Source organism: Microplitis mediator, chromosome 7, assembly GCF_029852145.1.
Source record: "Microplitis mediator isolate UGA2020A chromosome 7, iyMicMedi2.1, whole genome shotgun sequence".
Taxonomy (NCBI): domain Eukaryota; kingdom Metazoa; phylum Arthropoda; class Insecta; order Hymenoptera; family Braconidae; genus Microplitis; species Microplitis mediator.
In genome coordinates, this window is record NC_079975.1 from 10982189 (window position 1) to 11005638 (window position 23450).

General features: G+C 30.8%; 1 protein-coding gene across 1 annotated transcript; it reads left to right on the top strand.

Annotated features, from left to right (window-relative positions):
• The first annotated feature begins 4991 nt into the window (after positions 1-4991).
• LOC130671757 (uncharacterized) lies at positions 4992-20179 on the top strand. The gene is made up of 6 exons (XM_057475830.1): positions 4992-5245; positions 12769-13671; positions 16320-16386; positions 16462-16623; positions 16698-16800; positions 20042-20179. The coding sequence occupies exons 1-6, from the start codon at positions 5152-5154 to the stop codon at positions 20144-20146; spliced, it is 1434 nt and encodes a 477-aa protein (XP_057331813.1). The 5' UTR covers positions 4992-5151; the 3' UTR covers positions 20147-20179.
• Positions 20180-23450: the final 3271 nt, after the last annotated feature.

Below are 23450 nucleotides of genomic sequence, written 5' to 3' on the forward strand. Positions count from 1 at the left end.
TCGGCTTCACTCCGCGAGATGGTATTTACAACTCGCACCTCTCGCAGTATCTTGCCCCTATACCTATTTTATTATATAACATTTCCAACATGTAACTTCCAACACGGCGTCTTAGGTGGGGTATACGATAGACACACCTAACTGAGGAGTCTCAGCTATCGTATACTCGGACGAAATGCCTCTCACCCCACAAATACCTTTTTCTATCTCTCCTCTTCTCATTATCAGTTAGCGACTTAGGCAGTGATCGTTTCAATCTAATCCTAAAGAGTCGTCGCCAAATGAATACATATATATACATGGTAAAACCACCGTAAATTACGGTAATACACCGTAAAATACAATAATACGGTAATTCACCCGAATTTTTACGGTAGGTTTACCGTATTCTGCGGTACATTTACGGTAAAAATACCGTAGTGTACAGTAAACCCACCGAAATTCACCCATTTACCGTAAATCTACCTTGCTTACCGTAAATTACGGTAAATCTGCCCGTAATTTGCCGTATTCTACGATAGATTTACGGTAAAAATGCCGTAAATTTACGGTAAATCAGGTCTGCTGGGGTTGTTAACTGATTGAAATATTTATTTTATCTCCATAATTGATCAAGATAATTACTCACAGAATGAGTGTGGAAAACTTCATTCGGATGCGTTAAGAATTTAGGGCGATATCGTGATGACAAGACTGGTTATATTCATATGGCGCACTTTCGGAACATAATAAGTAATAAAAGAGATACTTTTATAATACGAAGTAATTATGAAATTTGAAGGAAGACACATACATCACGGAGAGAAAAAAATAGTTCTGATTCCTATGCTAGAATGGTAACCATTACTATGTTACATAATAACGAAGATTATTGTGAAAATCCTGTGTGAATTTGCTAGAAAAAATTTTTAGCATTGTGGTAAAAATATGACCCGATGACAAAAGATTTTATACAATTGTATAAAATTATATACAAAAAATGGCCCGATCCAATTGTATACAACTGTATAGGAATTGTATACAATTCTATATAATTATATACAATTTTATACAAATTATATACAATCCTATATGATTATATACAATTCTATATAATTGCAATATATAGAATTGTATACAATTTGTATAGAATTGGATCGGGCCATTTTTTCTATCCAATTATATATAGTCTATATATAATTGATATATAATTCTATACAATTGTATAATATCTTTTTTCATCGGGGAGTGATAGCTCATTCGATGCGGAATCAAATTTTGCGCAAGATGTGTTTTTTCTTTTTTTTTCTTCATCAAAATTTGAATTTTTTATTAACAAAAAAACACAAACAAAATAAAGAATCTTAGATTTTTGTTAGTAACTCAATAACTATAAGCGATATTAAATATCTAAAAAAAGATCTTTAAAGTGGAGGAAAATTCTTGAAAAAGGTCTCGACTCCCCGAACTCTAACTCCATAAACAATAATTTTTATTTAATGTTGAAAATCGGATTCCACGCGGCTGCTGTCTTACTCGATATTGCTTATAGTTATCGAGAACTGCTTGTTTTCAACTTTTTTAGATTTTTGAATTTTTATGAGTCGTGGCTAGACATAAATTTTTAACTTCCTGCTAAGAAAATTGAAAATTTTCAAAAATTCGGGAAGTTATTGGTTTCGGTCCGATTTACGAAAATCGAATTTTCATCAGATGTCGACGTTTTGAGGTCCTAGGAAGCTATTCTGACTAATTTTAAGATGATGTACGAGTGTATGTATGTATGTATGTACTCTCGCGGTCCTGCAACCACCGTGGAACCACCGTGGATCCACGGTGAAACCACCACATCGTGGACCCACCGTGGAACCACTGTGGATCCACCGTGGTTTTGTGACATTTCACCACAGTTGATCCACAGTGTATCCACGGTGAATCCACAGTGGATCTACAGTGTATCCACGGTGAATCCACAGTGTATCCACGGTGAATCCACAGTGAATCCACGACAAAACCACGGTGGATCCACGGTGAATCCACGACAAAACCACGGTGGATCCACAGTGGATCTACAGTAGACCCATTGTGGATTCACCGTGGTTTTTCCGTCGATCCGCCGTGGATCCACAGTGGTTTTTCCGTGGTTTTACCGTGGTTTGACGCGAGATCTTGACATGAATTTTTCAGTTGAAATAGTGATAAATGAAGACGTTTCTAAAAATCTAACTCAAGTAAAAAAATTTTTTCCGTAGTTTTACCGGATGAAAACGTAAAATGAATTTTTGTACGCGTATAATTCAAATGGAAAAATAGAAATTCATTGAATCTCATTAAGAACTGAGATATGAAGCTGTGCTTTGAAGGGAATTTTTTTTTGCCTAAAAGCAGTTTTTTCTTTGGACCACTCTAGTATGTATAAATAATAGTGATACTTTACATAATTTTTTTATCGACTTAATTAACCTAAAATATGATGCAGCAATCATAAGACTTTTTTTTTGTCCAACTTTCTGTAAATAATAATTAACGTTACCTCGTTGATTTTCAACAACCTCACGAATAAAATTATCTATAACATTGTTTTGGAGTGATAACTTTTACGTAATTTTATTGATCAATTCCTGAAAACTAACTAGTAATTTTATTCAAACACGATATCAAATGTTGCAAAGCATGTAATAATTAGCTGATTTGCTCAAAAAATTCTGTGGACGAAGTCTTTCGAAATTCAAAAAATTTTTATCCCAATTTTCTTTTTAATTGTGTATTTGTTAATTAACAAAATTTGTAAAAATGAAAGTAAACAATAAAACCTCGATAATTCTTAATAATTAATTAAAGAATTAATAATTCTCTCTCTGAGATAATAAAATCATTTGGTTAAGTTAAGAAAATATTTATTTAATAGACAAATAAATTATTTTGCAGTGCCAACAACCCCAAATATTAAAGCAATATATTATTATATCAACTCTAATAAATATTACTTAGACACAAAAAAATATATCCATTTAGAATAAATAAATAAATATATATATATATATATATATATATATATATCTATATATCTATATATATATATCTATATATATATATTTGTTCGAGATTAATGAATATATATTTAATCCTAATGATTATTGATTTAAAAAGTTATGATGCTAGGCAGCAGCAGCGGAAGTAGTTCAGTGCTCACCACTAGATCGCGCCCACCTTTTGTAGTGTCCCTGGTAAGATACTTATTTCAGAAGTTATAAGTTCTGATCTTGAAGCAATCATGGAATGCGTTACTCGCTGAATGTTAGCAGAGAGATAATAATCCATTTTTGATAGTAATACAGGGGTATCTTGTATTACACTATGACATTAATGTTTTCTTGAAGTATTTTTGTCAAAGTACAAAAAATAAATTTTGAGGTGAGACCAAAATATACATACGCGCTTTCGCGCTAAGGCATGTGAAAATCGGTCTTCGGTCACTTACTATCAACCCAGCAAAGATGAATCTAGTTTATAGTAAATTTAATTTTTTAAGACTTATAGCTTCACATCGTAATTCAATTGTAATTTCACTCTCGAATTTTTCATTTTTTTTATTTGATAGTTGGTAAAATCTATTTTTAGTTAGCGCTTATGTATTAAACGGTATAACTATACCATAAAAGTACGTTGAAAACGTACTGCAAACACGACAAAAAAACCATAAAACCACTATGAATCCACGGTGAAACCACCGTGGATCCACCGTGGTTTTACCGTGGATCCACTGTGGTTTTACCGTGGATTCACCGTGGATTTATAGTGGTTTCACCTTGGATCCACGGTGGTTGCACCGTGGATCCACGGTGGTTTCACCGTGGAACCACGGTGGATAAATGTCACGAAACCACGGTGGATCCACGATGGATCCACGGTGGATTTATTGTGGTTTCAAGACTGCGAGGGTACGTACGTACGTATGTAAATACCTGTATCTTTCGAACCGATGAACCGATTTTGAATTTTAAGGTGTCATTCGACGCGGCTTGTCAATATCTTGAAGCTGTGAAAAATTGAGCTTGATCGGTAGGGCTCGTTCAGAGATATTCCAAAAATAAAATTTTTTCAAAAATGTTTTTTTTGGATAACTTTTAATGTGCTCGATGGATTGATTTCAAAATTGACTGGGCTCTGAAGTTTTATAAGCCGCATCGAATGCCACCTCAACCATCAAAATCGGTTCATTCGTTCAAGAGAAACCGTTGTCGAAAGAATTAAAAAAAAAATTTTTTCTAATTTTTTTTTAAATATCTCAAAAACGACTCAATAAATCGAATTCAAAATTTGATCAGCTTTAGAACTTGATAAAACGCGTCGATTGCCACCTTAACCGTCTCAATCGATCAAATCGTTTGAGAGATATCGTTGGAGAAAAAATGGTGAAAAACGTTTTTTTTCGAAAACAACAGCATATAAAAATATTTTTTAGCTCGAAGAGCTTAAAAATGTATTCACAATAATGTTTTCGAGGTTCTTGAGCTCGAAAACAGCGGGAAGTTTTAGGGCTGGCCCGCAGGGTCAACTGATAGACCGATTTTTTTGACTTCGATTTGCTCGAAAAAACCTATGTCTGTAAAAGTATTTTCGAGCTCCAAGAACTCGAAAATGTATTTGTAATAATGTTTTCAAGTTTAAGAGGCTCGAACAGCGGGAGGCTTAGTCGCTGCGGCTCAGGTGGGTCAGTCGTTTTCGAGTTTTTTTAATTAATTTATTACCTTTTCAGAATATCTGAACGTTTAACAAATTTTTTGTTCTTTAATTTTTCCTACAGTATATAGATATGAAAGAGTGTTCACCACTCACAATTATTGAATAAAGTCTTTTTTTTATATTTCAACATTTAAAACCTTATATGTAATTGCGTTATGTGAACTTTACACATAGTAACAGATTACTTTTTCAGCTATATCAATAAAAGGTCATAATAACTCGAATATTTTATTATTACGCGTATTTTCTTCTGTGCGTACTTGCATTTACGACCTTCGTATTGATCACTATTTTTCTCTACTAGTGAAATGCGCAAGTCCTATAAGTTTTATAAACGAAGCAGTGTATAGAATTATCAAGCGACATTGATGTTAGGATAAGTATTATCAGCTGTAACCACCTGTGTAAAACTGTAGTTTATTGAGCATGAAATCAAAGTCATTATGCTACAACATAATTTGCATTGCTATTGTCTTATCAATAACTACTTCTTCTTCTAGTGAATTTGAGTTTTATCAAGGTAAGTGTTGTTGCATTTTGTTTTTGCAAATTAATATAGTTGTATTTGAAATTAGCTATTGTTGATAGATTGTTGGAGATAAAATATTCTGCTCAGTTTTCAGAAATTATCAGTTAAATATATATATTAGATTAATGGAATTATACAAAAGTAATTGATGGGTGTTGAGGTTAAACATATTCTAGTAAATAAATGGAAATCAATCTCAACACTGACGAACTACCCCATTACCATAATTTAAGATACTGACTCAAACCTACCTTCCCTCGCCTGTTTTCAACGGAAGTTTTTTTTTCTTTTTATTCAAAGATTATAGTTATTCCAAAAATTATGGATATGAGTTACTCAATAAAATATGATCCAAGTTATACTAAGAGACATGCGCATAGTAGTGGTAACTATAAAACGACCAGGATGAAAGTATAGAAACCTATTGTAAACAACTAAAATTTTTTTTCATTACATATTTCCCTCATGTCGAATCTCAAACCCTCGACCGTTGTGTCATGAAGCCCGTCGATCATCCATTAGACTGATCAATCTATCTAATTTCGACTTTGTCATGTAACAGAGTATATCTTAACCTTGCCAAGTTTTGGCTCCTTTATTAATTAATCTTAATAAGGGTGCCACTGGAAGATTAACTCGGCCTTCCAGAACCGGAGATGTTATTTTTCAAAAATCCGGGTCGTTGAAATTTTATAAGAGTGAGGAAGGATGAGGAATTAAATTTATTCAACACAAATTTTTAGTTAATATGATTAATCAATTTTATTTATCAATTAACAAACTTGCCCCCCAGGCTTAACTTAACTTATATTTATTTTAAATCTCGTCTACCGGACTATGATTCTGACAACTACAACGTCCACCGGACTTTTATAAACAATGGCCGGCGGCCAGATCCCCTGGATCTTTACTTAATTATTGACCCCTGGACTTTTACAAAATGGCCACCGGCCTGACCCCCTAGATCATTAATCATTATTAAAACTAACGTGGCAACTTGCCAGATCCCCAGAATCTTTATTTAAAACTTAATCTATTGTCTCCTGGACTTTTATATTTAAAATATTTCCACCGGAAATTTCTTTTCTCTTACCCCGATGAAAAAAATTTTTGTCTAATCATATATAATTATGCATAATCATCTATATATGATTAGATCCAAAAATTGGCCAGGTGTAATTATATATAACCAGATATGTTTATACATGATCATATATGATTATATATAATCATGCATGAACGAATGTAGTAATTTTTAGAATCTCATTTAGAATATCTGTAAATTATTAATTAAGTAATTTAATTAGGATTTATTGTCTTCATCAATTTAAATGTCGGTTAAACTTAAATAATAAAAAAAAAAATTATTATCTGTTGACTACTATTTCACTACGAGGTCACCCGTCCAATTAATGTCCCACGCCGATTCTGCTTAACTTGGGTGATCGATGGATTGTAATCTGATCCTCTAGTCTGTTCTACACTTATAATTAAGAAAAGTTTATGGCATTACTTAACTCAAATAATCAAATTGATACTGTACTTTTAAATTGCTGCCGAAACCTTTGAACATTTTTGAAGTATTGGGGATTTAAGTTTGATTGATCGTTGACAGAATAAAAATTTAATAACTTTGACATTAGAAAATTGTCATATTATTTAATATATATATATATATGCATTAGTTGGAACTATATAAATAATTAAATATTTGTAGGTTTCATATCAATAAAGTCTGATCAGATCCAATCATATGTAAACTTATGCACGACTATACATGAATTTACATTAGCCATGTCTGATTAGATTTAATTATATATAGGCCTATATCTAATTATATATGGGTTTGTATCACCCTAGCAGACCTGAGTTACCGTAAATTCACGGTATTTTTACCGTAAATCTACCGTAGAATACCGTAAAATTCGAGTAGATTTACCGTAAATTACGGTAAATCCACCGTAAATTACGGGAAATCCACCGTAATTTACGGTAAATCGGTACTTTACGGTGGATTACCGTAAATTACAGCGGGTATACCGTAAATTTACCGTCGAATACGATAAATCTACCGTAAAAAATTCGGGTGGATTACCGAATTACCGTAATTTACGGTGGATTACCGTATTTCCGTATTTTACGGTAAATCCACCGTAAATTACGGTAAATCCACCGTAATTTACGGTAAATCGGCATTTTACGGTAGATTACCGTAATTTACGGTGGGTTTACCGTAATTTACCGTAATTTGGGTCCATTAGGGCAGTCATGTCTGATCAGATCTAATCATGTATAGACTTATATATGATTATAAATGGGGTTATAACAGCCAGGTATGCTTATCTCTAATTATATATAGACTCATATATATGATCAGACCTGATCATATATAGACTTATATATGGTTATATATGGGGTTATAACAGCCAGGTATGATCAGATCTAATTATGTATAGGCTTATATACACTGAGAGAAAAGTGCTTAGTAACCTGAACTATTCAGCGACAGATATAAAAATATAGTCTCCCTAACCAATTTTTATTGTTACTGGAACTATATACTAGTGTGAATCAGCACGAAAAAATAGTTACATTAACTAAATTTAAGAAACTATTTTTGCCTCATTATGGTCACTACAAAACTTCAATCTTTATAAATCAAGGCTTGGTAGTGAACACAATATTACCTTTATCATTGGGTCGATTAACATAATATAGATACAGTAACTATGTTAGCTTAGTGACTGTATGATAGTTGGTAGAAATAATTTTAATAGTTGACTCAACTAAGAGTTTAGTAGTCGTCTCATAGAACTGCATTTATTTAGTTTCTTTTACTACTGACAAAAGTATCAACCGTACTATTTCATCTTAGTTGTCTAAACAATCAATTTCCAGTTAATTTAATAATTATAGAATATTTCTGCTGACTAATAATCAACTGTAAAAAAAAATTCAAGGGGAATATAGTTATGGATACCCTTAATATTTAGTTTCCCTGGCTATAAATTCCGATCCTAATGCCAAAAGTGCGTACTGCAAAATATACGCCTTATTGGGTCTGCTGAGCCAAAGAAGCGTATCAAACATTTTTTTTGCTTATCAATTTCGAATTGTTAAAAATGTGAAGATCGATTGAAAAATTGAAAAAAAATTTTTTTTTATACCAAAAGGGCGTGTAAAAATTTTTTGTTGTCAATCAATTCGGAATTATTTATTAAAATGAAAATCAATCAAGATGATATATATCTTTTCTCCCAATAAATTTTCCTTTTAGCTTAAACAACTTTTTTTTTTTTTTTTTTTGGCTGAAGCATATAAAAATTCTCGCGTTAAAAAAATAGTAATTATTCTGACAAAATTTATTTTCTTCAAACTAAAAAATGCAATTGTTACTAAAAACTAACATATCTTGCTACAAAAAATATCTCCTATATTGAGAAATTAAAACTCTTTAAATAAGTAAAAATTTTTCGATTTAAGCGTGGGAATATGTTGACTTGAAAAAAAATATTTCGATTCGAGATAAAAATTCAAGATAAATTTTTACTTGTTACAGAAGTTTTTATTTCTTAATATTAGATATTTTTTTGAAGTAAGATGTATTAGTTTTTTGTAGCAATCTGCACTTTTTTGTTTAAAGAAAATAAAATTTCTCTCAATGAGTACTATTATTTAGCGGAAGAACTTTTCATGCTCCAACCAAAACAGAATAGTTGCTTAAACTAAGGGATAAATTTCTTGGGAGAAAAGATATATATGGAGGAGAGGGAAGTCATCAGAGCAAGGCAACAGCATTGGGAGTAGTTCGGTGCTCGCCACTAGATCGCGCCCACTTTTTGTAGTGTCCCTGGTACGAAACTTATTTCAGAAGTATTATATTCCAAGCTTGAGAACAATTCTGGCATTAGTACTTCTCTGTTATTTGACAGAGTGACTAGTATCATTTTTGATTGTAATATAGTATGTACTAAATTACATCATGACATTAATGTTTAACATTAATGTTTCCTAAAATAATTTTTGTAATAATAGGAAAACATCAAGTACATTTAATGTAATAGAAAAAAAATTTTCTGTATTTATCACATAAATTTTGGCTATTAAAGAAAAAAGAATTCAGTAACAATAAAACAAAATTTGCACTACAGATCGCTAAATAATTTTGTTTCTTGCAATACTAAATTATGGCAATGGTAACTATGAATGTTTAGTTACAATAAGTCAAATTAGTACATTCGCAGAAAGTTCGATTTTCTAGTGTGTACATCTAGACACAAATACTTATTGCTACTATTATAAATGATCTGAAGAACTAAGTGTACATTATTAACATCACAATAATCTTAATATTTATTAGACTAAGAATAAATTGCTTACTACAATATAAATTATAGTCATGTTAACTTTAAACTGATAGTAATAAAAACTTTCCCTAAACTAGTTATGTTCATTATTGCTATCTTAGTATATGTAACTAAAAATAGTAAGAACGACTATGTAGTCGTAGAGCACTTTACTGTGGCGTATTAGTTACTGAAACTGACTTCAATAGCTGAGTCGTCTGTGAACTACGATTCCTTAGTTCAGAAAACCGTTTTTTTCTCTCAGTGTATAATTGTATATAATACCATGTATAATCATGTATAATTATGTATAATTTCATGTATAATTGTATATAATTATATATGATTATATATATGATCATATATAATCATATATAATTAGACAAAAACTTTTTTCATCGGGACATACACACACTATTCATTCCCAACGAAGTCCCCAGGACTGTATTCACACACACACCTTATTTTATTTTAAACCAATTTACTAGATTTAATTATTATAATTTCCCATACATAATTTTGACTATAAGTCACTTTATCAACACGTTTTAACTTTATCGAGATTTACTTCTAGGTTTATTATATTAATAAAAATTGATCAAGTCGAAGGTTTTACTTTGGACTATTTTCTTTAGATCCAATCTAGATCTAATCCAAACTAAATTTTACCCAACTTTTACTTGACAAATTATTCTAATAAGATTTTTCTTATAATTTATAATCAATTGCTAAGTCCTTATTATACTAAATTAAATTAATAATTAATTCTGGATTTCTTTCCAAGAATTAAATTTTATAGAAATTAATTCCATAGTTAATTCTGGCTCTCCTGCCAAGAATTAATTTTTCGCAATGATTAATTTATTTATTTATTATAAATTCTGACTTACCTGCCGAGAATTAATTCTACTGAAGACACAGGGTTGTTAACACTTTTTATAACTTTACACTCGATGATAATGAATTTATTAATTCTGGCTTTCCTGTCGAGAATTAATTTATGCACAACACTACTATGTTAACATTAAATTTTGCACTTTTCCACTCGATGCTACCCTTGGCGTCTATCTGAATTCCCTTGGTCTTCACTTGGTTTCCGGCCTCTAGGATAAGGCTCACAACAGATAGACGTCCGTTTAGTTTGTCGGCTCGACCGACTCTCCTTTTCAGCTACTGTTCTGTGCTTATATATTTTTGGCTCGGTCATTTTCGGCAATTTCCAGAAAATGGCCCTCCCATTCAATTAATTTTGGGTCAGAAGTCCGAGCTTCTTCAATTAGCGCACCCGGCGACAAGTCGAAAAACTCAACCAGGTAGTGATTAGGGTTTATGGCTCGGGTAACTGACCAGCCGCAGAAAATTACGATTTTCCCTGATGATAAGTGAATTATACTCCGTTACAGTCAATTACGCACATGTCATTTCAATTATTCGTTTTCGAAAGACTGCATCTAAGTATTGGCCCAATATTGAGAGCCAGTATTGTGCCAAGACTGTAGCAAAAATCGGTCTATCGGTTAATCCTGCGGGCCAGCCCCAAAACTTCCCGCTTTTTTCGAGCTCGTTGAGCTCGAAAACATTATTGTGAGTGCATTTTCGAGCTCGTCGAGCTCGATAATACTTTTGTACGCCATTGTTTTCAAAAAAACCATTTTTCAGCATTTCTTTCTCCCACGATATCTCGCGAACGAATTAACCGATTTTGATGGTTGAGGCGGCAATAGACGCGTTTTATTAAGTTCTAGAGCTGATTAGATATTGAAATTTATTTATCGAGTCGTTTTTGAGAAATTTCAAAAAAACCAAAAAACAAATTTTTTTTGAATTCTTCTGTCAACGGTTTCTCTTGAACGAATGAACCGATTTCGATGGTTGAGGTGACATTCGACACGGCTTATAAAGTTTTAGAGCTGATTAGATTTTGGAATCAATCCATCGAGCAAATTAAAAGTTATCCAAATAAAACATTTTTGAAAAAATTTTATTTTTTAAATATCTCCAAACGCACCCTCCCAATTAAGCTCAAATGTTTAAAGCTTCAAGATATTAACAAGCCGCGTCGAATGACACCTCAAAGATCAAAATCGGTTTATCCGTTCAAGAGCTAGGAATATTTAAATACATACGTACATACGTACGTACGTACACACATACATACACTCGGACATCATCGTGAAATTAGTTAGGATAGCTTCCTAGAACCTCAAAACGTCAAAATCTGATAGAAATTTGGTTTTTGCAAATCGGACCGAAACCAATAACTTCCCGAATTTTTGAAAATTTTTTATTTTCTTAGCGGGAAGTTAAAAAAAGCATCTATACTTATTAAAAATAAATTAAAACAAAATATTAGTAGACTGTAAAATGAGCGAATAAATCTAGAGGATCTGGTTTAGGCGTGAGGATTTTTAAACAATTAAAAATTACACAAAATTCAACAATAAATACTTTGGTTATTTATTTACACTTATTTACACCTTAAATAGTAAGAACTTAATAATTATAGCGAATGCGACTCAATAATTACGCGATAGCGAATGCGACAATTCAGGTGGTAATCGACGCGTTTTATTGGATTCCAGAGCTGATTAGATTCTAAAATCGATCGATCAATCCGTTTCTAAGAAATTCTAAAAAAACTAAAAGAAAATTTTTTTTTCGCATTTCTTTTGTATTTTAGAGTCTATTTGATAGATCGATCTGAAAATTTCAGGAAAGTTGACGGCTAACAAACTCTTTCGATTTCCGCAAGAACCATCTCAATCGGGTAATACATTAGAAGATATGAAGAGTTTACATCCATACATACACACACATACAAACAATCGGATATCATTCTGAAAATGATCAGAATAGTTTTTCAGGACCTCAAAACGCCGACATCCGATGAAAACTTGATTTTCGGAAATCAGGGTGAAAACAATAACTTCCCGAAATTTTGAAAATTTACAAATTTCGTAGCGCGAAGTTAAAAATGCCAGCTTTATTCAACAAATTCAGACAAGACATTACTACAGACTATTTTTCACAACTATTTTTTAAGTCAAAAATTAATCAAATCGGCTCGTTTTTTCGAACCGATAATAAGATAATAAAATAATAAATTATTAACACAATTCATAAACATTATACAAGACTATACTTAAATAATATTTTGCTATTTCACAGATGTCATGGCAGAAGGACGAGATTTTCGTAATAGGGTGAAACTTTTGGAGTCAGATAGGCAGCAGGAAGAATTCCAACAACTCCAAAATGTTGTACATAAGTCTCCATTCGTTGAAGAAGATATTTCAGAGGAGCAGTTGAAAAACAATAACGATTATATTTCTAGATTACTATCAAAGATTCCTCAAGTTTCAAAAGGACGACGAATAATTCAAAAAAAAAAAAAGTATTTTCCTCAGCATTCGAAAAACAATAATATTTTGGATTTTCTCTGGTCAATAGAAAATTTGTATGTTGATTATAAGTCTCCACTGTTAACTTCTGATTATTCAAAAATTACACTTCCCCGTTCTCCAATAAAAAATCAAAAAATTTCTCATTCAAATGATATTATGATAAAAAAAAATAATTATGATTATGGAAATACCAGACTTCCAGAATCGGAAAATTTTGACACAAAAATTATTACTCTTCCACTTAAAAAATTACCTATGTATCATATTTTTAAAACACAAATGAATCGTAATCCAAAAATTCACATGAATGAAGATAAGTTTGAATTCACATATAATTTTCATGGTCTTAAAATGAATCTCGTTGATACAGCGTTCGCTATTACACCAAATGATCCACGTTATAACGAAGATGGAAATATTACAGATGATTTTGGAAAATATGTGAATTCCAATCATGACTCTAGTAATAGCGAAGAACAACATACGATAAATAAAAAAATATTAAGTTCGAATAAACTAAATTATTTTCGTATTCCTGACGAAGATATTATATCAAACAGTGAATTTATAAGCTACAATATGTTAGTACCCGGAAGTCAGAAGCAAATAGATGACGTTCCTATTCTTATTTCTTCAAATAAAATCATCGATGATGTGTATTCAATTGGTAAGTGATTGATTAATAATGTGCTATACATTCCTTAACTAGGACTTTTAGAATATTAAGATAATTATGAATAAAATCATTCTTCGATAGTCGCTGATTTTTTCTTAGAGTTTTCTATAATTTTAATTGAAGTGGAATAGTTGTAAATTTCAATAGCGATACTATACAGTTGGCGGTTAAAATCAATAGACCTTATTTAAATAACATGTAACTTGATTCTAAAATAGGCAGTAATCTACTGAGGAATCAAAAACGTCTAAAATTCGGCTTAGCAATAATTTTATAGAAAGTAAATCCTATAAAATACCTTGTGAATAATACGTGGCTTTCCTGTTGCAGCTTTAAGGCAAGTCCTGTAGCTACAACAGAACTAAGTCCTGTAGCTGCTACAGGGCCATGTCCGGTTGCAGCAACAGTTATTTCTTTCTGTGTATAGTAGAAAATGACATAATCTTATTTGAGGCAGTCTACAACTTAACACAAAATGATGTATTTTTTCCTGCATTTTTCTGCTTTTTCCATTGAAATTAGTTCCGTTGAAAAATAAGCAGAAAGTATTTTTATGTAGATTTTTTAAAAATCTAGTTATTGTATTTGTCTTCATGGTCGATTTTTCAAGAAATTTTATCATAACTTATCATAATTGGCTGAGTAGGGTTCAAAAATACCATTCATAAAAAAATTTATATATGTATGTATATGTGGTGATTCGGCTTCACTCGACGAGATGGCATTTACAACTCGCGCCTCTCGCAGTGCCTCGCCCTATGCCTGTTTCAATATATAACATTTTCCAACATGTAACATCCAACACGGCGTCTTAGGTGAGGTATACGATAGACACACCTAACTGAGGAGTCTCAGCTATCATATACTTAGACGAAACGCCTCTCACCCCACAAATTCTTCTTTCCATCTCTCCTCTTCTCATTATTTCTCACAACGTTTCACTCTTTGGTATTTAGTGACTTAGGCAGTGATCGTTTCAATCTAATTCTAAAGAGTCGTCGCAATATATATCTATATATATATATATATACATGTAATATAACGCAGTTTTGAGGACACGATTGTGCCTACAATTCTTATCGGATTCTAATTGAATTTTCCACACTTATTAGCCAATTCAGCTATACAAAGTTTCTTTACAGTAGATCGTCAAAATGACGATCTGTATCCTTATTTTAGGCATTTTATGAATCTCTGACATGACTGTTGCGCAAACTTTGTATTTAGGCAACCGGCAACCGAGAACGATGCAACGTATAGCCAATTTAGCTGTACGGATCCTCACACTGGAAAAACAGATACTTATATCAACGACACTACCTATGTTTACAAAGACTATTTCTGGTATTTTTAAATTAAATAAATGAATACTCATCCTAACCTAAATGCATATCTTTGAATTAACGATACTATAGACTGTTAAATTAACATGTGAGTACTCTTAAACAAGGTACACTCGTTGTCATTAATGCCTGGTCCCCCAGACTACAGAATCTTAGCCATGCAGGGGACCAGGCATTAATGACAATGAGTGTATATGAATCGTTATTCTGACGATACGTCATTTGAAGATACATTGGATAGTCATTCTGACTATGAGATTTTATTATGTATGTATATTTTCGTTTCTCAGCATATGAGTATACACAAACATTAAGGCTGGGCCGCACCTAACGAAGTCCTGAATTTAAGAATTCTAATTATTTATTAAATAATTATCAAAACAGCAATTTTATTAGCTTCCGACTAAAAGCCGACGACGAACTTTCTCAGAAGATTTTCATCATCCGAGTCCCATAAATATTAAAAAAGTAATTAGAATTCTTAAATTCAGGATTTCGTTAGGTGCGGCCCACCCTTAAGCAGACTTCAAATGTAATATCAATAACTCGGTCTATAGATATAACCACGCTTACTCAAAGCTAGTTTGTCAATCCGAGATTTTAGTAATACGTAATGAAATTAGTATTGCTCGTTCATGTATATATAAATATACGTAATTATGTAATATACATCACGTATATATAAATATACGTAAAATATATGTAAGTATACTAACAATATTTAAATCGCGGATTAAGAAAGTCGGATTGAAAAACTGACTTTCGAAAATTGGTTCAACCCTAGTAAAAATGAACAAGAGTCGCCTTAGTTTTAAACTAATCTTCGTAAAATCTACTTTCCATCCTGGCTGCCAGATGGCATTTTTTTCATTTAATTTTCAATATTTCGAATCATTATATATAGTAATCAGTTTCAATTTTTAAATGTGCACTTGTATGCATATTTCATTATCGGTCGTTTGATAAAAATTGACTGTAAGTATATGAAACTCAAAAACAGCCTATTAAGCTTAACTTTGAGGGCCGGATTCACTCTCTAGATATGTTTTTCTGTAGAACAAATAAAATATGTATCTCTTGGAATTTGACGTGGGATAACATATTTTCGTGGCAGCAAAATCGGGGATAGCTGCGGCCACGGAATACCTTTCGTATAAATGATAGGTATATTAAATAAGTTAAATCATCCCAATGAGTATTTAAATTATCAATTTTTGTTATTTTTTAACTGATATTACTCATTCAACTTACTTATTAATCCCTTAACATTACTACAATGTCACACTATATTAACAGGTATCATTTCGGGTTGCAGTGCAGCAATAATGTTTGTCTTAGTTTTCATCAGTCTTACTTGGTACAGGTAAGATTGTACGTTAAGATGATTTCTTCAATGGTTGTAATGATTCGTCAAAATATGTATGTGGAAAAATTGTAGATATCAACGTAGGGCAAAAGCAACTGCAAACATCGAATATCCAGCTTATGGAGTGACAGGACCTAATAAAGATGTGTCACCTTCTGAAGATCAGAGATTAGCACAATCTGCTCAAATGTATCATTTTCAACACCAAAAACAGCAGATAATTGCTTTAGAGAAGTAAATATAATGTTCATGACATTTCAATAATTATAAAAATATGAATTCTATTTTATTTTCACGTTTTTTCATAGAACAACTGCAGTGCGAGATCCAGGATCAGTATCTGAAGCCGGCAGTGATGAAGAAAACGACGAAGGAGACTACACTGTTTATGAATGTCCTGGTCTAGCACCCGTGAGTCTGATAAATTTCGCTAATTTAGACAATTTAAAATTTTTGTGACCATTAACCATTCAATGCATGATTTTTCAAAGAATTTCATCATAAACTATCATAATTAGTTAAATAGAGTTCAAAAATACCATTCGTTAAAAAATTTATGTATCATTCCATGTCAAATCGACCGATACTTGGAATCTACCCCTTCCGATTCAGATGAAATTTGGTCAGAAGTTTTCTTTCATACTGTAATGAAGTTTTACCAACGGAAAAAAATTAAAAAAATTTTTATGAAAAGTTATACAAAACTCAAAAACGTATCATTTTTCGAATCTTTCAAGTTTATTTTTTGAATATCTCGAAAATTACTATAGTTACAAGAATCGGCCTTGGTTTATTTTAAAAAAGGATACTTAGTGTTACAATACAAAATATGTTCGAAAAAAAAAAATTTTAGAAAACCAAAAAATTGCAGTATTTTGAAGCGTTCAAAATTGAATAATTAAAAATTTTTTTTTTTTTTAGCCCAAATTTTTTCCTAGACTATCTTTATCCGTTCTTAGACGATTCTAAAGTTTTCAGAGAGGTTCTTTTTAACTTCCCGCTGAGAAAATCGACGATTTTCAAAACATTCGGGAAGTTATTGATTTCACCCAGATTTTCAAAAATCGGGTTTTCATCATATGTCGACGTTTGAAGGTGCTAGGATGCTATTCTGATATTTTCAGAGCGATGTTTGTATGTGTGTATGTATGTGTGTGTGTGTGTGTGTGTGTGTGTGTGTGTGTGTGTGTGTGTGTGTGTGTGTGTGTGTGTGTGTGTGTGTGTGTGTGTGTGTGTGTGTGTGTATGTGATGTAAACCTCTCATATCATGAACCTGAAGGTCCCAACGTTGGATGTCAATGAATTTTCAAATTCCTTTAAAGCAGAAAAAAAAATTCCTGACAATAAAAAAATATCCCAGATGTTATAAAAATTGAAAAAAACTCGCTCTGTATACCGTGGGCCAAGTCCCACTCGCACAAATCAAGATTTCAAATTTAAAAATCGGAAAAAAATACTCGTACGCTTTTGTTCACTGCGAATAAATTATGAAGCGATTGTGGTACATGTAGAAGCTCAACAAAAAATCCCCATCATCCTCCGTGCTCCGGAACCCAGAAAATCCACCCTCACAAGTCAATTTTAGAATTTCAAAATCCGAGAACACTATTCCTAAGATTTTGTTCACCGCCAAAAAATTATGGAGGGTCTATTACACTTATATTAACTTAGAAAAAAATCCCCGTCACCCTCCGTACTCCGGAACCCAGTCAATCCACTCACACAAGTCAATGTTGAAATTTCAAAATCCGAGAACACTACTCGTAAGACTTTGTTCGAGATAATAATTCATAATAATTATGTAAAGTTTTATAAATTTTTATGAAATTTTATAAAACTTTATGAAGTTTTACAAAAGTTCATGAAATTACGCGAATCTTTGTGAAATTTTGCAAAAACGAAGTTTTGGCCTTTCACGAAATTTCATTAAATTTTACAAAATTTTATCAAATGTTGCGAAATTTTATGAAATTTCATATAATTATCTCATGGTTTCTGATAAAATTTCATGAATTTTTTTCAAATTTTATAAACTTTTATCAAATTTCATAAAAATATATAAAATTTCATACCAATAACTTCTTGGGGTCTCAATAACAATTATAAAAACTTCATAAATTTTTATAAAATTGTATACAATTTTATACAATTATATATCATTGTATAAAATTTTATGAAACTTTATAAAATTTCACAGAATTTCACCAAATTTCATTAGTATAATTTCATAAAATTGGATAAAATTTTGTAAAATTTTATCAAATTTTATACGACTTCATGAAATTTTATGAAATTTCATGAAAAAACTTTTTTCCCGGGTAGATATATAAACTTTTGAGTGTATGGTATTCATTGACTGTACTAGGTAAAATAAGATATATATGCACTGCAGTAGTCCGATTTCTAAAGAAATCAACCTAATTATGTATAGTAAACAGTGTTGTACCCATAAATAGAAAGTTTTACCTATAAAAATACTGGTGTAGATCTAGTTCATTATGCACCTAAGGGTTAAAAAAATTTTATTTTATCAAAGAGGTTGACAAGAAGTAGAAAAAATTTAATGTATCGAAGCTTTTAACAATTCCGTGGCTCCAGATGAGTTACAGCTGCTCACAACACTACATTGGCCCTGTAAGGAGTCAATTGTGGGATAAGAAAAATATTTTTCTACGGATTGACTTTAAATTAATTTTATTCTATTGGACACACGGAAAGAAAATTCTAACAAAATTTACGATGTTAATATCGTAATCGTGGACTAGACTTTTATTAGCGTCAATTTTAAAATATTTTATTTCAAAATTTACTATGTGGGTTATATTTTTTACTATTTAACATCATAATTTTAACAAAGACTTTAAGGATTAAAAATTACTTCAAAAATACAATTTAACATCGTAAAAATAAAAGAAATAAAAATTACAATTCAAAAACTATATTTATTCCTATATTTATCTTTCTATGTACTTTTGAGTAAAATAAATATTACAGTGCTGCCTCTGTTATAATACGATGTAAGCTACAAAAATTACGATATTGTATCGTAATTTTTAAATATTAACTGCGTCCTCCGCAAGAGGCGCTCTCATGACTTATTAATGTTTATTCAAATTGTTTATATGAACCTTAAAAACCATACAAAGTGTAGGCTCTTCGGTGGCCGAGTGGTCCATGGCGTCGGACACTTCGCATTCAAAAGGACTCAGGTTCGAATCCAACGTCCGAACGATTATTATTTTGTTCTTTTATTTAAAATTTCTCTTCAAATTTTACGATATTCACATCGTAATTTATATTGAAGAGCTTAAGACTTCGTATTATTTGTCTGAAGTATTATTTCTTAAATGAAATTTCCAACGCTACATCGTAAAAATTACGATTGTAAAAGTCTAGTCCACCACTACAATAATCAATAGGACAAATTACAATATTATTATCGTAAATTTAATTAGAATTTTTTTTCCGTGCAGGTTGAAAATAAGTGGAAAAAATTTAATTTAAGGGTTTGTTTGCCCTTCTATACCCTAAATTACATTTATTTTTAACGTAAACGTTTTTCCACGAGTATGTTTAGAATAGTTTCTTAATAATAAGCCAATAATAAATTAAACTATTTTCTTTTTTAAGGCTGATTCTGTTTTTGTTTTAGGCTGGTGAAATCGAAGTGAAGAATCCTCTTTTCTTTGAAGATCCTCTCCATGCACCATCCCATTCAAATCGCAAACAAGAAGAGCAAACTCTATCGAGGAATTAAAATAATTTCTCGTGAAAAGTAATATCGAATATATATATATATATATATATATATATATATATATATATATATATATATATATATATATATAAATAATTTATATTCTCAAAACTATAAAATTCAATCTAATTTCAATTATTATTTCAAACTAACATTTAGCATGAGTAAATATGACCCTGATTAAAAAAAATTATTTGAAATGATTCAAAACAATTTGAAATGATTTAAAACCATTTGAATCAACTAATATATAGATATACACTTAGCGTGGATTAAATCATTTTTTTCGATCAGGGGAGTTCATAGTCGGAATATGATATTGATGAAAACTTATATAAATTTATTACCATTTCTACTCAATATAGAAGAATAGTACACTGAGAGAACAATTTATTTGAGCCAAATTAGATTTGTTTCAGGCAAATAAATCTCATATTTGAATAGACCCAATCAATACTTATTTGAGACAAAGATATATCCGAGTCGAAATTTAGAGCCCATTTAGAGCCTTCTAACGTCGGACCTATTTCGGACTTGGAGGCTCTAAATAGAGTCTGTTTCTATGTTAAATTAGGTCCGATTTTGATCCCTGAGGTGTTACAAATTTCCGTTTTCAGCACTTGCGGGCTCAATCTAGGACCTGATGAAAATTAAAATTAGGCCCGATTTAGGGCCTGTAAGCCCTAGTTTATTTTTATAATAATAATATCAATACACTGGTCACAGAAATTATGGGATAGAAAAAAAATCCGAAATTTTTAGGTGATTTTCAACATGCTGTAACTCGGTGAAAAATGGTCGTATAAGAAAACTAAAAAAAGCAAATTGTAGCCTCAAGTTTCTAGTTTTCAAATCTGGACCTCAAAACTTTTTATCATGTACGGTTCCGGAGTAATCATAAGAAAACCAACGAAAAGAAAATTTTCAAAATTTTTGCTGGTCTTTCAATTCCTCTATGGGCGACAATAAATTTTTTTGAATAATCCGACTGTCTGACTTTTCTAGGAAATTTTATGCCCTTTAATTTGGTTGCCTGAAAAAGTCTCTACGACGATTTGGCGCCGAGTTATCATTGATCAAAGCAAAAAAGTCCATTTTGGCTTTGATAATCAATAACTCCGGATGTATTGGTCGTACAGAGAATGGAAGCAAGGTTTTGAAAACTGGAAAACATTCTCTATAAAGCAAAGTTAGTGGCATTTGATAGAAAAATTTTTTTTAAAGCGATATTGTTTAGTAAAAAACAGGTCAAAATTCACAAATTTAAGGATATTCGGAAATCTTGCTATAACTTTGGATATAACGGATGAACAAAGGATATCTTCGTCTTTTTTTCAACCTCAAAGTGTCCTGAAACAATCCAGAAAATTTCAAATCGCTGCGATTTTTCTTTCTTAGTGCCCCGAAGCTTTAAATTTACCGATTTTGTTAAAAATCACCATAATTGGTGTTTCTCGGTTTTTGTTCATTTTTTCGATTTGAAAATGTTTTTTTTTTACCGGTAATCTTCATTTCTTCGATCAAAAAGACCGATTATCGAAAAAAATTGAAAAAAAAAAAATTTTGAAAAATTTTTTTTTTTTTTTCGAAATTTTTTTTTTCAAAAATTTTATTTTTCAAAATTTTTTTTTTTATTGTTTTTGCAATGATTTATCATTGTCAAAAAAAATTCCTAAAATTTTCTTTACCGTCGGCATTAGAGTTACCCAAAGCGTATGTTTGTTGACATTTAAAGCAGATGCAGTTACAGCGGTAAAAAATTTTAGGAATTTTTTTTGACAATGATAAATCATTACAGATACAAGAAAAAAAAAATTAAAAAAAAAAAAAATTTTTGAAAAAAAAAATTTCGAAAAAAAAAAAAAATTTTCAAAATTTTTTTTTTTTCAATTTTTTTCGATAATCGGTCTTTTTGATCGAAGAAATGAAGATTACCGGTAAAAAAAAACATTTTCAAATCGAAAAAATGAACAAAAACCGAGAAACTACCAATTATGGAGATTTTTAACAAAATCGGTAAATTTAAAGCTTCGGGGCACTAAGACAGAAAAATCGCAACGATTTGAAATTTTCTGGGTTGTTTCAGGACACTTTGAGGTTGAAAAAAAGACGAAGATATCCTTTGTTCATCCGTTATATCCAAAGTTATAGCAAGATTTCCGAATATCCTTAAATTTGTGAATTTTGACCTGTTTTTTACTAAACAATATCGCTTTAAAAAAAATTTTTCTATCAAATGCCACTAACTTTGCTTTATAGAGAATGTTTTCCAGTTTTCAAAACCCTGCTTCCATTCTCTGTACGACCAATACATCCGGAGTTATTGATTATCAAAGCCAAAATGGACTTTTTTGCTTTGATCAATGATAACTCGGCGCCAAATCGTCGTAGAGACTTTTTCAGGCAACCAAATTAAAGGGCATAAAATTTCCTAGAAAAGTCAGACAGTCGGATTATTCAAAAAAATTTATTGTCGCCCATAGAAGTATTGAAAGACCAGCAAAAATTTTGAAAATTTTCTTTTCGTTGGTTTTCTTATGATTACTCCGGAACCGTACATGATAAAAAGTTTTGAGGTCCAGATCTGAAAACTAGAAACTTGAGGCTACAATTTGCTTTTTTTAGTTTTCTTATACGACCATTTTTCACCGAGTTACAGCATGTTGAAAATCACCTAAAAATTTCGGATTTTTTTTCTATCCTATAATTTCTGTGACCAGTGTAATTATAATATTAATAATAATACTCATATTATTAATATCATTAGCATTATTAATATTGTGATTAATAATAATCTATCTTACTCTGGATTTTATTTAAACTTACAATGCTTAAAATAATTTCAATTAAAATTATCAAAATATACAGCAAATTCTGTTAATAGTTTAATTTTATATAATAAATTACAGAAAATTATAACTTCAATTAAAGAAATGGATTGTTATTAGTACTTATTATAATTAAAATAATATTACTTTTTTTTTATGTGATGCAGTTTTCATTCTAAAATTATTATTATTAATAATTGATCTATGGTCATATATTTTGAAATTTCAATTGAAAGTTCCCTAATCATCATAAATGCGAATTAAATCTACAGTTACATAATGTAAAAATCTATATATCTCTGAAGAAAATTATCGTTAAAAATTTAGAATTTGAAAAAATAACGTTAAGTATATAGAACAATAAAACTTATTACACCATGCTTTTATATAAAAATTGATAATCAACATTTAATTGCAGTTCCTATAAACAGTAAGGAACGTAAGTAATTATAATATGTATGCGGGGTGATTAAAAT

Coding starts and splice junctions, on each gene's coding strand:
- LOC130671757 (XM_057475830.1), top strand. CDS start 5,152: ATGAAATCAAAGTCATTATGCTACAACATAATTTGCATTGCTATTGTC. Junction 5,246..12,768: donor TGAATTTGAGTTTTATCAAG/GTAAGTGTTGTT, acceptor GCTATTTCACAG/ATGTCATGGCAGAAGGACGA. Junction 16,801..20,041: donor AATGTCCTGGTCTAGCACCC/GTGAGTCTGATA, acceptor TTTTTGTTTTAG/GCTGGTGAAATCGAAGTGAA.